At 44.9% G+C, this 12,224-nt stretch overlaps 1 protein-coding gene across 13 annotated transcripts in view; it reads right to left on the minus strand.

Moving 5' to 3' along the window:
* The window catches only part of CDK5RAP2 (CDK5 regulatory subunit associated protein 2), a 141,007-nt gene that overhangs the window by 53,251 nt on the left and 75,532 nt on the right, over positions 1-12,224 (minus strand). For 11 of the 13 annotated variants that reach the window (XM_036432828.2, XM_036432829.2, XM_036432825.2 and 8 more), the window contains 4 exons: positions 9,305-9,435; positions 7,513-7,625; positions 5,302-5,430; positions 545-640 (listed from right to left, as the gene is read on the minus strand). In XM_036432828.2, coding sequence (XP_036288721.1) covers positions 545-640; positions 5,302-5,430; positions 7,513-7,625; positions 9,305-9,435 — 469 coding nt within the window. The remainder of the gene's footprint in view (positions 1-544; positions 641-5,301; positions 5,431-7,512; positions 7,626-9,304; positions 9,436-12,224) is intronic. The other 2 variants (XM_036432833.2, XM_036432826.2) reach the window with 1 other exon arrangement.

Here is a 12,224-nt window from a genome sequence, read left to right on the forward strand (position 1 = left end):
ATACTGACCTGAGACCCAAAATCAAGTCTCATTCCAAAGCCCTGCCTTTTAACAGCTTTGCTCTCCATCACTATCTGCATTTTAATGATCTCTCATTCATGACTCCATGAACTTGAACTCCGTGAAGGCTGTAAATGTCAAATCTGCGGCCTCCTATCTCACCACCTCCCAGTCTTTAGGATTTTTTTCAAACTTGGAGAGTGTTTGCTCCAAATATTCAGCATCAATGTGGCTGGAGGAACACTCAATGTGGACAGAGTCAAATTCTCATTGGTGCTGGTCACTCAGGAGAGTTATTTTCCTTGTAAAGCCCTGTTTTTATTTACAAGTATATGTTTGTTTACTGTTTCATCACTGGCTCTCCCACCTGGTCAGTGACTTCTGAAAAGGAAGGGACCTAGTCTCTCGGCTCTCCACAGGCACACGCAGGCACTTAACACAGGTGAAATGAACAGGAAACCCATGGGACACATCCCAGACTACACGACTGGCTTGGGCACAGAGAGGGGTAAAGGGGATAAGGAGTTAACTGCCGTGTTCCTACCTTCTTAGTCTGCTCCAAATGTGGGTCACTCAGGGAAGTGCTCTCGTCACCCTCTCCAATTCGGATCGTGTCCTCATCTTCCTTGCCAGCTGGAAGCTACATGGTGCATGGAATGGTGTAAAAATGCAACCCAAAAAAGGATGTAGCATGAATATGTATGAATAAGTCAGCGATGACTTTTTTTAAAAAAATGCAAAACATAAACAAATAAAAAAAAAAGAGGCAAAAACAAATGCCAATGCCATGAAATAAAAATTAACCAAAGTTAGAGTTGCTAGTTCTGGAAATCATACACAGCTGCCTGGAACCAGGCATAATTTAAGGACAAACTTCCCAAAAAATAACACAAGCTATTTTCCCTGCCCTTGCCCGGCCCTCCCTGAGCTGCTGTGAGTTGAGTGGAATATGCTGTCTGTTGTCCTGCCATTGCTGAATTCACTTTCAGATTATATAAAAGTAACAAGATTTTAGAAAGTAGCTATTGATGGGATTGAAAATATCAGACAGCGAGAAAGCAGTAAATGAAATCTATGGTTTATGCACCACTGCATCTACTTCGCACAGGGCATCGACCTCTCTTTGGAGTGTCACGCCTCTGAGATGGACGGTCCAAGCAACACTGTCATTTTGCTGACAAATGTCCTCATTGCTAATAAAGAGGATCAGGCTTGCCTGATGATAACTTTATGCTTTGGAAAATGAAGGACAGTTATTTATAAAAAGTGCATAAATCCCTGATGCTTTAAAGAAGCACAATTCCCAAAGGTTCTGCAGAATGCAGAACAGACAGTATGACTTCTCGAGAGGGCCAGAGCTCTGCTGTCTGGGACAGTGAAAATTCTAACCATGCAGCACCTGCACTAACCAAATAAAACATGAGAGGAAAGGTGGCCATCCCCAGGGAGAGAATCAGTCACAGCTGTCTCAAAAATTATACCAAACCCCATTTCATCAGTGTTAAAACCACAGGCTAAGCACGGAGTCACTTCCTGGGCATGTTGAACATATGAGATGTCTAGGATTCTAGCACCATCGTTTTATTCTATGAATTTATACATTTAATCAGCTACCCATAATTCTCCCAGCCCAACTTAAAATTTTCTATTATTCCTTTTAGAGGAAACTCTTGTTTTGGAAGAAGAAAAACGAAACACAGCAAACTACAATAATATCAGAAAAGTCGTTTTATAGAAAATATCCCAGGATTAGAATATATTCAATCTAACCACATCCAAATCTGCAATGGGGATCAAATAGAATTGATGATCATAAATCAGATCTGTACTTACTATCAAGCATAAGCAGACTAAGAATACATAAGTATTCTTGTTAGGGCATACAGGTTTCTAAACATAGGGGAGGAACCCACTCCTGTTATTGGCTTCTTCCCTCAACATTAAAACTTTCTCAGTTATATAGATCAACCAGGACTGTTAAACTTGATAGTGAGAGTATAAATGTTAAGCCACTATGGAAAAAATATTTGCAATTTCCTATAAAATTAATAATCTGAAGATCCAGGAATCCCACTCCTCAGTATTCATCAAGAGAACTAGAAACATGTCCACATAAAGGTTTGCATATGAATATTCATATCAGCTTTTATAATAGTATCCAAAACCCAGAAACAATCCAAATGTTCAGCAGCAGCAGAATGAATAAACAAACTGTAACTTAATCATATGTTAGAATACTACTGAGCAATATAAAGTAATAAATTGTTGGTTCATGTAACAACATGGACAAACCTCAAAAACATGAGTGAAAAAGCAATACACTAAAGAAACCACCCTTTATGATTCCACTTACGAAAAGAAACAGTCCGGGCACAACTAATCCAGGAGAACAAGATGAGAGAAGTGGGCAGGGTGAGGGTGAAATTGATTAGAGAGACCATGATCTTGCTAAGGATTGGGGTTACACAGGTATATACATTTGTAAAAGTTAGCAAATGTAGACTTATGGTTTATTCATTTCACTGTAAGCAAATTTAACCTTAAAAGAAAAAATAACTATAAAACATATTTCAGTTAAAGATAAGCATGTTGAGTACTTAGGGAAAAGTGTACTGATGTTTGTACATTAAAATGTATCAAAAAGATAAGCTGAATGATGATGGACAGTTGGGAAATGTTTAATAGTAGAATCTTAGATGGTGAGACTACCCTGACTACAGTCTGCTCAGATCACTACCGTATGTCAGGTCTCTCTATCTCTTTTTTTAAATCCTCACCCACAGATTTTTTCTTTAAATCTTTATTGTTGAAAGTATTACATATCTCCCATTCCCCTCCCCGCAATTGGTCCCTTCTAACCTGCCCCGCCTCTGGTCATATTTTTATTGATTTTGAGAGAGAGGGGAAGGTAGAGAGAGAGAAAGAGAAAGAAAAATATCAGTGACAAGAGGAACATCAATCGGTTGCCTCTCATCAATACGTGCCCAAACAGGGGATGGAACCCACAACCTACGTGTGTGCCCTGACCAGGAATTGAAACTGCAACGTTTTTGGTGCACAGATCGTCGCTCCAACCGAGTCACCCAGCTGGGCCTGTATATCAATTCTCAACCACACTTTTCTATAATACATACATTAATAACCAATAAATAAGTGTAAAGGAATAGGAGAACCTCATGAGATTTTAAATGCTCTTTAAAACAAAAGAACGCCTGTGCGTGGTCTTTGTGGGTGGTCTGAAGTGAAGTGCCAGGCGCAGGGCAGCAGCGGACTGCAGCAGCTGGAGGGGATCCACGCCACAGCAACCGTTTTGAAGATGAACCCGATCAACTGTCATCAAGGGCCTCCTACTATTTGGACCCCTTTGTCAAGTTAAAAGTTGTGGCTGGCAGGAGGGCATATAAAAATAAATGCTATGCCTATTTTATACCTATATCTACTTGTATTTGTACATCAGACCTAGTAACTGCATATCTGGAAATAAAGCCTAAGGAAAAAAATCCTAAACCCAGAAAAGATTTGAGTCCAAAGGCACTCAGCAGGTAAATTTAAAATAGTGAATCACCGAAAACAATCTCCATGTTCAGCACTAGTGAGGCCGTTAGTTAAATTTCATCCATTCCTAAGATGCTATAACAGAACAGTGACGGGAAAAACACAAGAAACAAAACTGTATGTATATCTTGTGGGCATGCACGGGTCCATGCACACAAATGGAGAAGGAAAGATGCCAAAATGCGAGTTAACTATGAGTGTTTTAAAGTGACAGGATTATGGGTGATTTCTTTTCTCTATTTTCCAAGCATTGGGTAATACTATGGGTTAATTAAATATTGGAGTTAAATATGGGAGAGAAATACTGAATTTATCACACAAACGGTATTTGCTGTCATTGTTTTCCTTTTCTGATTTCCAGGCTCCCAGAGAGCAGGATCGGTGCCAGCCCCACTCTGGAAGCCCTGCTGCTCCGAAAAGGTATGGACACAAGCAGGTCCAGTGCTCCTGCCTCCTTCTCACCAGGGACAACCACACGCCCTCCTGTCACCCACCCTCACCCTAACTTCTCCTCCCTGGGCTCAGGTTGTTGTGGGAACATCCACTTCCCATGGCAGGGATGACAGGAACTATGCTACAAAGGACAAGGCGACTCAGGGAACATCACACTGAAGTGCAATCTGACATATTACTCAAATCTGAACCGGCTGGTATGAAGACCTCAGAGTGAGAAGAGGAAAAGGCCTCTGTTCTCCAAAGGACACAATGGGACATTTAACAGATTTTTCAAAGGACAAATGAACAAACAGACTTGCCATTTACCACTTAAATGAAGTAGGTGAAGAATGAGCTGCTTATTAAAAATGCTGCCTTGGAGAAAAGAAGCCAAGAGACTTGTTTCTCCCTAAATGAATCGCAGATATTCTTGGTTTTCAAAATGCTCCGGAGCCATGGAGGCCTCGAAGTAACATTCCCTCTCCGAGACAGCAGATGGCCACACAGCTCCAATACCTCTGAGCACCTCCCACGTGGAAGGTGGGAGGAGACAGCTTAAAGCTGACAAATCTTCCCCAGAAATGATGTGGCAATGAGACGTCCATTGATATGATGTGCCAGGCTGGTTCAAGACAACTCTGACCAAGACATTCCAGGGCCCCAAACAGGCCCACCTGCGTTTCAGGGTGAGAACAATTCATCTTCTGAAAAAGGCTATCAGGTGCCGGGGGTATGGCTCTTCAAGCAGAGAGTTGGGCCAAGTTAGGGGCAAAAGGGAGGAAACGACAAACTGCCTCACTGTCACAACTTTGGGGTCCTCCCATCATACACCAAGGGCTGAGAACAGAGAACATCAAAGGCAACACTTTGCAAAGATGAGCAGAGACCAGAAGTCGTCATGGGGCGCAAGGCTTCCCTGGTCCTTCCCCAGAGCACAGTAACACAATGGGCCCCTCTCCCTCCAAACACAATCCCAGGGAGCTACAGGCTGCATCTGTACCACCCAAGTTATCTGGGTGATCTGGCAACTCTCCAGACCCCTCAGCCTGCACCTCTCTTCCAGATGTGCCATCTGCAGCACAGATCTCGGCCGGGCTTGGAGGCAAAGGCATCCAATGTATCGAATGTGTGCCCCGCAAACATGGCCCAAATTTGAGGAAGCCTGTGGACAGACCTGCTGACCCAAGAGGGCCCTCAAAACCCCAACCCCGGCCGAGGGAGTTTCTCAAGAGACTCCCCAGGCCAGGCGCAGAAATCTGGGGGGTTGTTATTTTTGTGTAATTAGCACGTGACGAGGACGGTTTTTCTTACCTCCACTTGTTCTGTTGACTCAAGTCTGTCATCCCCCGGGAAGCCCAGGCAGGAGAGGTCAAAGATGGTTTTCTTCAGGTGCTGGTTGTCTGTATATAGTTCCTTCACGAGCTGTATGAGGTCGCTGACCTAGGAGGTAGGAGGAGAGAACTGGATACCCACAAGCCGACTTCAGCTTCCCAGGCCACACTCCTGGGCACAGACCTTCCTACTGAGCAGCACAGCTGTGGAAAACCAGGCTTCAGGCTGCCCTGGGGACAGTGGGGGGGAACTCCAGCCTGTCCGCTACTCCCAGAGCCAGCACTTCACAGCAGAGGTGCTGGACAAGTGGCCTAAGCTAAGCCTCCAATTGCTCATCTGTGGAATGGGTTACTGCGAGAACTGAATCAGCTCATGGTCAAAGGGCCGGAAGTCCATGGCACAGTCTAATAACAGCTAACACTGCCTGTCTGGTACTTGAGCCCCTCGGGAGGAAAATGCCTGAGACTGAAGTTTCTGAGACTGTCAGAGCCTCATTTTACAGCATCGCCTTCTCTGTACACTTACCTAGCAGCGTCAGTAATAATAATAGTCTTCAATTACAAAGCAATTTACAGCTACTAAAATACTCCCACAAGCTTGAGTAGATTATTCTTTTCAAAAATCTTGAGGAGGTGGATAGACTATTATAATTATCCCCATTTTACAATGAAGAGCCTGGAGTGGAAAGACCTTCACTGCCCAAGGTCCCAGCGCTGGGGGTGCCTGGAGAACCAACGGCAGGTAACAGCCAGCGTGCCTCGCCATGTGGGAAGGGGCAGCTGCCTCCACAGAGGCTCAGCCAGGCCGGAGCTGCGCCCCGGACACTGCCGGTCCTGTGCTCCTCCTTAAGGTGCCGGTCTTACAAGGCCAGGTACATAAGCAATTGAGCAGACACCACCTTTGTTCCCAGCAAGTTTCAAATCCCAATGGCCAGAAATTTTCCAAGGACTTCTTAAAGGGTAATCATTAGCCCCTCAAATAAAGTGGGAAATCCTACCCATCCAGATTATCCATAACAGATGTCCAAAATACACCAACACGTGAGTACAAACTGAACCTCATCCTCAAGGTTATAATGGGAAATATAAGATATTCTGATCCTATAAACACTATGTGACACTTACTACGTGTCAACCACATGAACAATTTTCTGCCCTTAACACAGCCACAGTAAGTACTAGCAGCAGCTATATTGTCCCCATTTTCTTTACCTTCAAAAATTAAATACCTCATGCTCCTTGCTTTACTCTTCCCACAATACTGAAATTTTTATAATTCTCCTTTCTATTTCTTACTTCTGAGCCTTACACCAGCTATATTCCCTTTCTCTGCTAAAAAGGCCCTCTACCCAGACAAGCTCTATCCATTCTTCAAAATCCACTTCAGGCCTCACTTACCCTGAGAAGCTTTCCCCGATCAAGTGAGCACTCTCCAATCCAACAGTTAACCTTTCCTTCTCTGCTACCTCCATACCCTGCACATCTGCCTATTACAGCAACCCCTACACTCCACGTTGCAATTACTTATCTACAGGTCTACTCACTCTATCAGAATGTAAGTTATTCCAAGACAGAAACTGAATCCGTCATACGTGTATGATAATTTTATAATAAAACAGTCTCCGCCAAGCTCACACTTCCTATTCTTATTCTATTCTTAGAACCTTGAAATATTAAATCACTCTAACCACACCAACAACAATCAACAGATTGAAAAGCCTTTTCAGTTTTAAAAAAGATTTTTAGATCAAACTTGAACGTTTATTCTTTCAAAAAGTATCTACTGACTCCCACTGCATGTGCCAGGTACTGGAAAACCAGAGATAAATGGGGTGTTCACGGCCTAGCAGAGGAAGTAGCAACACCCCAATAATTGCAGACCCGCATGCGAAGGGAATCGATGTGGCTGGTACGAGAAGAGAGGCGAACGACCTGAGGGGAAGGTGGCCGACTCTACGTGGAGGGACTGGACGGCGTGTCCGAGAGCAGCTCGAGCTGGGCTGGGGCTTGAGCCTCAGGAGTGTATCAGACCTGGGGAGGGCTCTCCAGGTAACTCGCGTGAAGGAGCAAAGGCGAGCAGGGAGGGGAGGAAAGAAAGGAGAGAAAGGGGGTTTGAGACTCTTATGCCTCTGATCAGGAACCCAAGAGACAACAAATAACCAGAAGAGCATTGAAAGTAATAGGCAAATACCTTTTTCTTAAGTTCTTCTTGAGAAAAATGCTCCACTTGAAACCGATTGTGCTCTTCAAGGCAAATACTTAGATAAGATGTTTGATCACTATAAAATGAAAATGGTTCTTCTGCTAGAACGAAAACAAAGTGGCAGGAGGAGAAAAAGAAAATCAGAAATAGATCCTTCCAAGATTAGTCCCAGTGCAATCCATCTCTGGCAGTTTGAATTGGGTGGGGGTGGGGACAGAGGGACAGAAGTACCCATAGGGAGTCTAAGCTTTGGAGCAAAAGTAATTTCCCCTTCTTTCTCTGCAGGCTGATGTCTCAGAGTGTGGTTTCATCACGGGCTGCAGAAGCTTTCAACAGTGTAGCCAATTCTGAATTATAATTTGCATATCAAGTGTTGTGCCTGAGTGGCGCAAGAAAATGGTGATTTCAGTTTAAAAGAGGGAATGATTCTGTTTAGGTGAGAATACAGGGGAATTAGATGTGACCTTCAAGGGCAGAACTCAAGGGAAATAAATGCCTAATGTATTTTTCACTGACCCCAGAGCCTCCATGGTAGCGAGCATACCCCGTGCGGAAAATGCCTGCACGATCTCAGATAAGAGAGCCGTGTCACCTACACAAGGGCCCGCTTCCTCTGCAGCAGCCGTCTTCCACCAGCGTTCCACAAGAATGTTTAAAACATGCAATGCCTGACTATGCAGTCAGGGGCGCTGACCTCTTTCTCCTTAGATTGTCAAACAAAAAAATGACAACAGCCAACACAACAATAGCCGGCCACTGGTGTGAATAAACCAAAATTATACCCTTTTGTTGTTGTTAGGTCAGCAAAAAAAATACATTTTTTGGTGTGCTGCAGAATGTTAGTAGTTAGTTTATGTGCCGTGAGATGAAAAGGGCTGAAAATTGCTGCTCTGCGGCAAAGGTCACACTCTAATAGGGAGGGAAGGCACAGGGAAGGAGCAGGCTGTTTACTGAGTGAGGCATATCCACAAACATGACCTCGTTTAACACACGCGGGTAAGAGCCGCTACACTTAATGCATGAGGAAGAGCTGCACTTCAAAGGAGGATGTCCTGGCTCACATCTGGGTAAACCGAGTCCCACTCCACCCTGGAGCCTCATTTCTTCATCTGTAAGATAAAGTCAACACCACTCTACCTGCTGGGATGATTGGCAGGATCAGGGATGAGAAGTTAATTGCCTGGCGCTGGGCCTTGTACATAGTAGTTGCTCAAGAAATGTTAAGCCCACCTCTATTACCAATTTTTCCACACATTTCAGGCCAGAGACACAGAAAGGGAGGAGATTCCAAGCCAGACGCTAAGGGCTCAGGTTCCAGGAAGGGAGAGGGCCACACAGTACTGTGAGAAGCACAGCAATACAAGAACCACAGGACCCGCATCCTGCAGCCCTCCCTAAATGAGTCCACTGTGGTCACAACGACACAAAAGGCAGTGTTTGAATATGAAGCAGCGATCTCGCCCTCACGTGGCTGTAGTCCGGGCTCTGCATGGGGTTCCAAGGCTACCTGGAACTAGAAGTACCAAGCGCTACAAAACCCAGGAGAAACGGAGGGAAGCAGTCCTGCAGCAGAGCTCTGTGGAATCCACGCCATTCGCTGGAGACCGAAGCCAGGCGGCTACAGACTGCGAGAGAAAACACTGGCATCCCCACAGAAAAGGACCCGCAGATGAAATCCTGTGGGTGACTCATGTCCTAATGGAGTTTAGGACTCCCTAAGAGTCCCGTCCCAGTCCTCCAAGGGGAAAAACCAAGAGGAAATAAATACAAGAGCCTGTACCTTCCCGCCTCCGTATTTCACTGATCTGCTCCTCCAGCGTCTTCTGCAGATTCCGATAGGTGAGCACATCCCGCTCCAGCTGCTTCCGCAGGGCCAGGATGCTGTTTAACTCGGCCTGCAGGTTGCTGACACTTGGTAAAAGAAGACAACAGAAATTAAAAAACAGACCGGATTGTGCTTTAACATGCAAAAACCTGCCAGCCTTCCCTTTGATTTGTAAATATGTTTGCTATAGGAATTTTAAAATATAAGACAAAAGAAATAAAGAAAACAAAAATTACCATGATCCCACTACCAATTAACACTTGTCAGACTGAATTTCCTCCCAATCTTTCCCCCCAGAGTATTATTACAAGGTAGAAATGGATGTGCAATGCGAGGTTCTGTGTTCCTCACTTAAATAATCCCCTACACATTTGGAAGTTGTTTGCAAACATCGATTTTGATTCTGCAGCATTAACTCCTCCCCTATCGGTGTGCATTGGGATCACTTCCAGGTTTTTGCTACAGACGGAAATAAGTGAAAAGAGCTGAACTCTGTAGAAGGTCTCTGCTGGGAAATGCCTGTGAGGACTTGGGTATAAAAAGGGAGGCTCTCCGGAGCCTGGTGTCACCTGGCACCCCGGCCTCAGGAGAGAGGAGACCGGAGAGAATGCATGTTGTATCGCTCCAAAAAGAGGTGGTATACGGTAACGGTGAGGGACAGGAAAGAAGAGAGAAAAATAAAGAACAAAGCAAGTCAATAAAAAAGAGGGAAGGAAGGACAATTTAAAGACCAACAGAGCCGAAACAGGTTTGGCTCAGTGGTAGAGCGTCAGTCTGTGGACTGAAAGGTCCCAGGTTCGATTCCCGTCAAGGGCATGTACATTGGTTGCGGGCACATCCCCGGTAGGTGATGTGCAGGAGGCGGCTGGTCGATGTTTCTCTCTCATCGACGTCTCTGGCTCTCTATCTCTCTCCCTTCCTCTCTGTAAAAAATCAATAAAATATATTAAAGACCAACAGAACTCTACTGTGGTGGGTCAGTCCCTCCCAAATACATGGTGGAATGGGTTCTTATCTTAGGAAGGGGAGCCAAGTATGACATCAGGGTAACTAAGACACAGTGCTAAGCTATAGAGAGAGTAACCTAGAACTCAGAGGAGGCCGTGAAAATGCACACTGTCCAACAGAATCCCTCCGACAATGGAAATGTTCGGTATCTGAACTATCTAATACAGCAGCCACTAGCTAAAAGCGCCTACAGAGCATTTAAACTGTGACTAGAATACCAAAGAACTAAATGCCTAATTTTTTAAAATTTAAATTTAGATAGTCACATGGCTAGTGGCTACTAATTGGACCATGAATGTCCACAGGAAGGACTGAGATCCTACTGCTGTGCACCCACTGCAGGGGTCCAAACTGGTACACCAGCTCTCAGAGGAACAAAGACCCCAGCCAAAATCTGAGTAACAAACAACGCTTCCTTGAACTCGGTGCCTAAGCCTGTTCCACACTCAGGTTAGTTTCTTGAGACAGGTTTCCCAGCAGTGCAAGGACAGTCAAACTATATGAACATTTCTCAACACCACCACAACACACTAACACGTCAGAAAGCCTCTTTCAGACACCAAGTAATATATCACTCCCTATCCAGCATCTGACCTATCGTTCCCTCAGAGTGTCCATCAGCACTTTGGAATTGTCCCTGTGGCTTTTTCTAGGAAGAGGGCCCATAAGCTTTCAAGAGACTTTTCAAAAGGGGTCCACACCCCGAAACAGATACAAACTATTGCTCTGAGTATATGTGCTGCAGACTCAAGCCCTACTTCTCCTTCACAAATTTCTTCCAGCTCCATCCACCGGACTGCACACATAAATCAACATATATTGGAAGGAAAATAAACCATTATGTCTAATCTTCTATGCTCACTGCTTTGACGATGGCTCATTGTGAAAGCCGTCTTCTTGCAAAGCAAGGGGCCCTACCCGCAACTCGCACCTACTTCCATTTCAAGACAATCATAATGACCAATTTGTAAGGCTGATGGAAAACCTTCCAGAGTGTCACAGCGCAGCACTCGCTTGGATACGGCTGGGCTGCAGACACATTTAACCAGGGAAAAAGAAAAAAGGAGATTGCTTTAGCAAAGCTCGTGCGATTAGGGCTGGGAAAGCTAACTGCTTCACTCTCTCTTCCATTCGCTGCTGTCTATTATTTATGTTTCCCCAACTCCAGAGTCTTTTCAAGGTGCAGAGATTTGCTGGAACAAAAGGAGCAAAGGAAGCAAAAGCCCTGTGCATTCCTCTCTCTGGAATGTGGTAGGGAAAGAGGTAGAAATGAGCAGCAGAGACCCAAGCACCAAAAGGCAACCACCAACAGCTAGCTCCACGACCTCGGGCCTGTCCTAATGTCCTCCTCTGTAAAACGGGGTGGTATCTTTCCTTCAAGATTGTTTTGAGGATTAAATGAGGTGTTATATGGGAAAGAACACAGCATAGAGCCTAACACATACTAAATACTCAACACACTATTTCCTTCCTTCCACATATCCTAAAAACTCCCCCCAAAAGATAACATTCGTAAGTTAAATGTCTGATTCTCATGAGTTATATCAGTGATTCTCATATGGAACAATTTTGGCCCCCAGGGAACAAGTGCCATATCTGCAGACACTGACAGTTGTCACACCTGGGGCGTGAAAGGAAGCTACCGACATGTAGTGGAGAAAGTCAGAGATGTCGCTAAATGAGACAATGCACAGGACAGCCCCTCCTAACAAAAAAATTACCCAGCCTTAAGTCCCGATGGTGCCAAGGGTGAGAAAGCTGAGTCACAGGGCAGGGAAAACGGTCCGAGTTCTCAAGATGAGACATGTCTCAGGAAGGGCAGAGACTCGGGAGCCAGGGAGGTCTGAGCTCTGGTCATTCAGAGCTG

This window comes from Pipistrellus kuhlii, unplaced genomic scaffold, assembly GCF_014108245.1.
Source record: "Pipistrellus kuhlii isolate mPipKuh1 unplaced genomic scaffold, mPipKuh1.p scaffold_m20_p_12, whole genome shotgun sequence".
NCBI lineage: Eukaryota > Metazoa > Chordata > Mammalia > Chiroptera > Vespertilionidae > Pipistrellus > Pipistrellus kuhlii.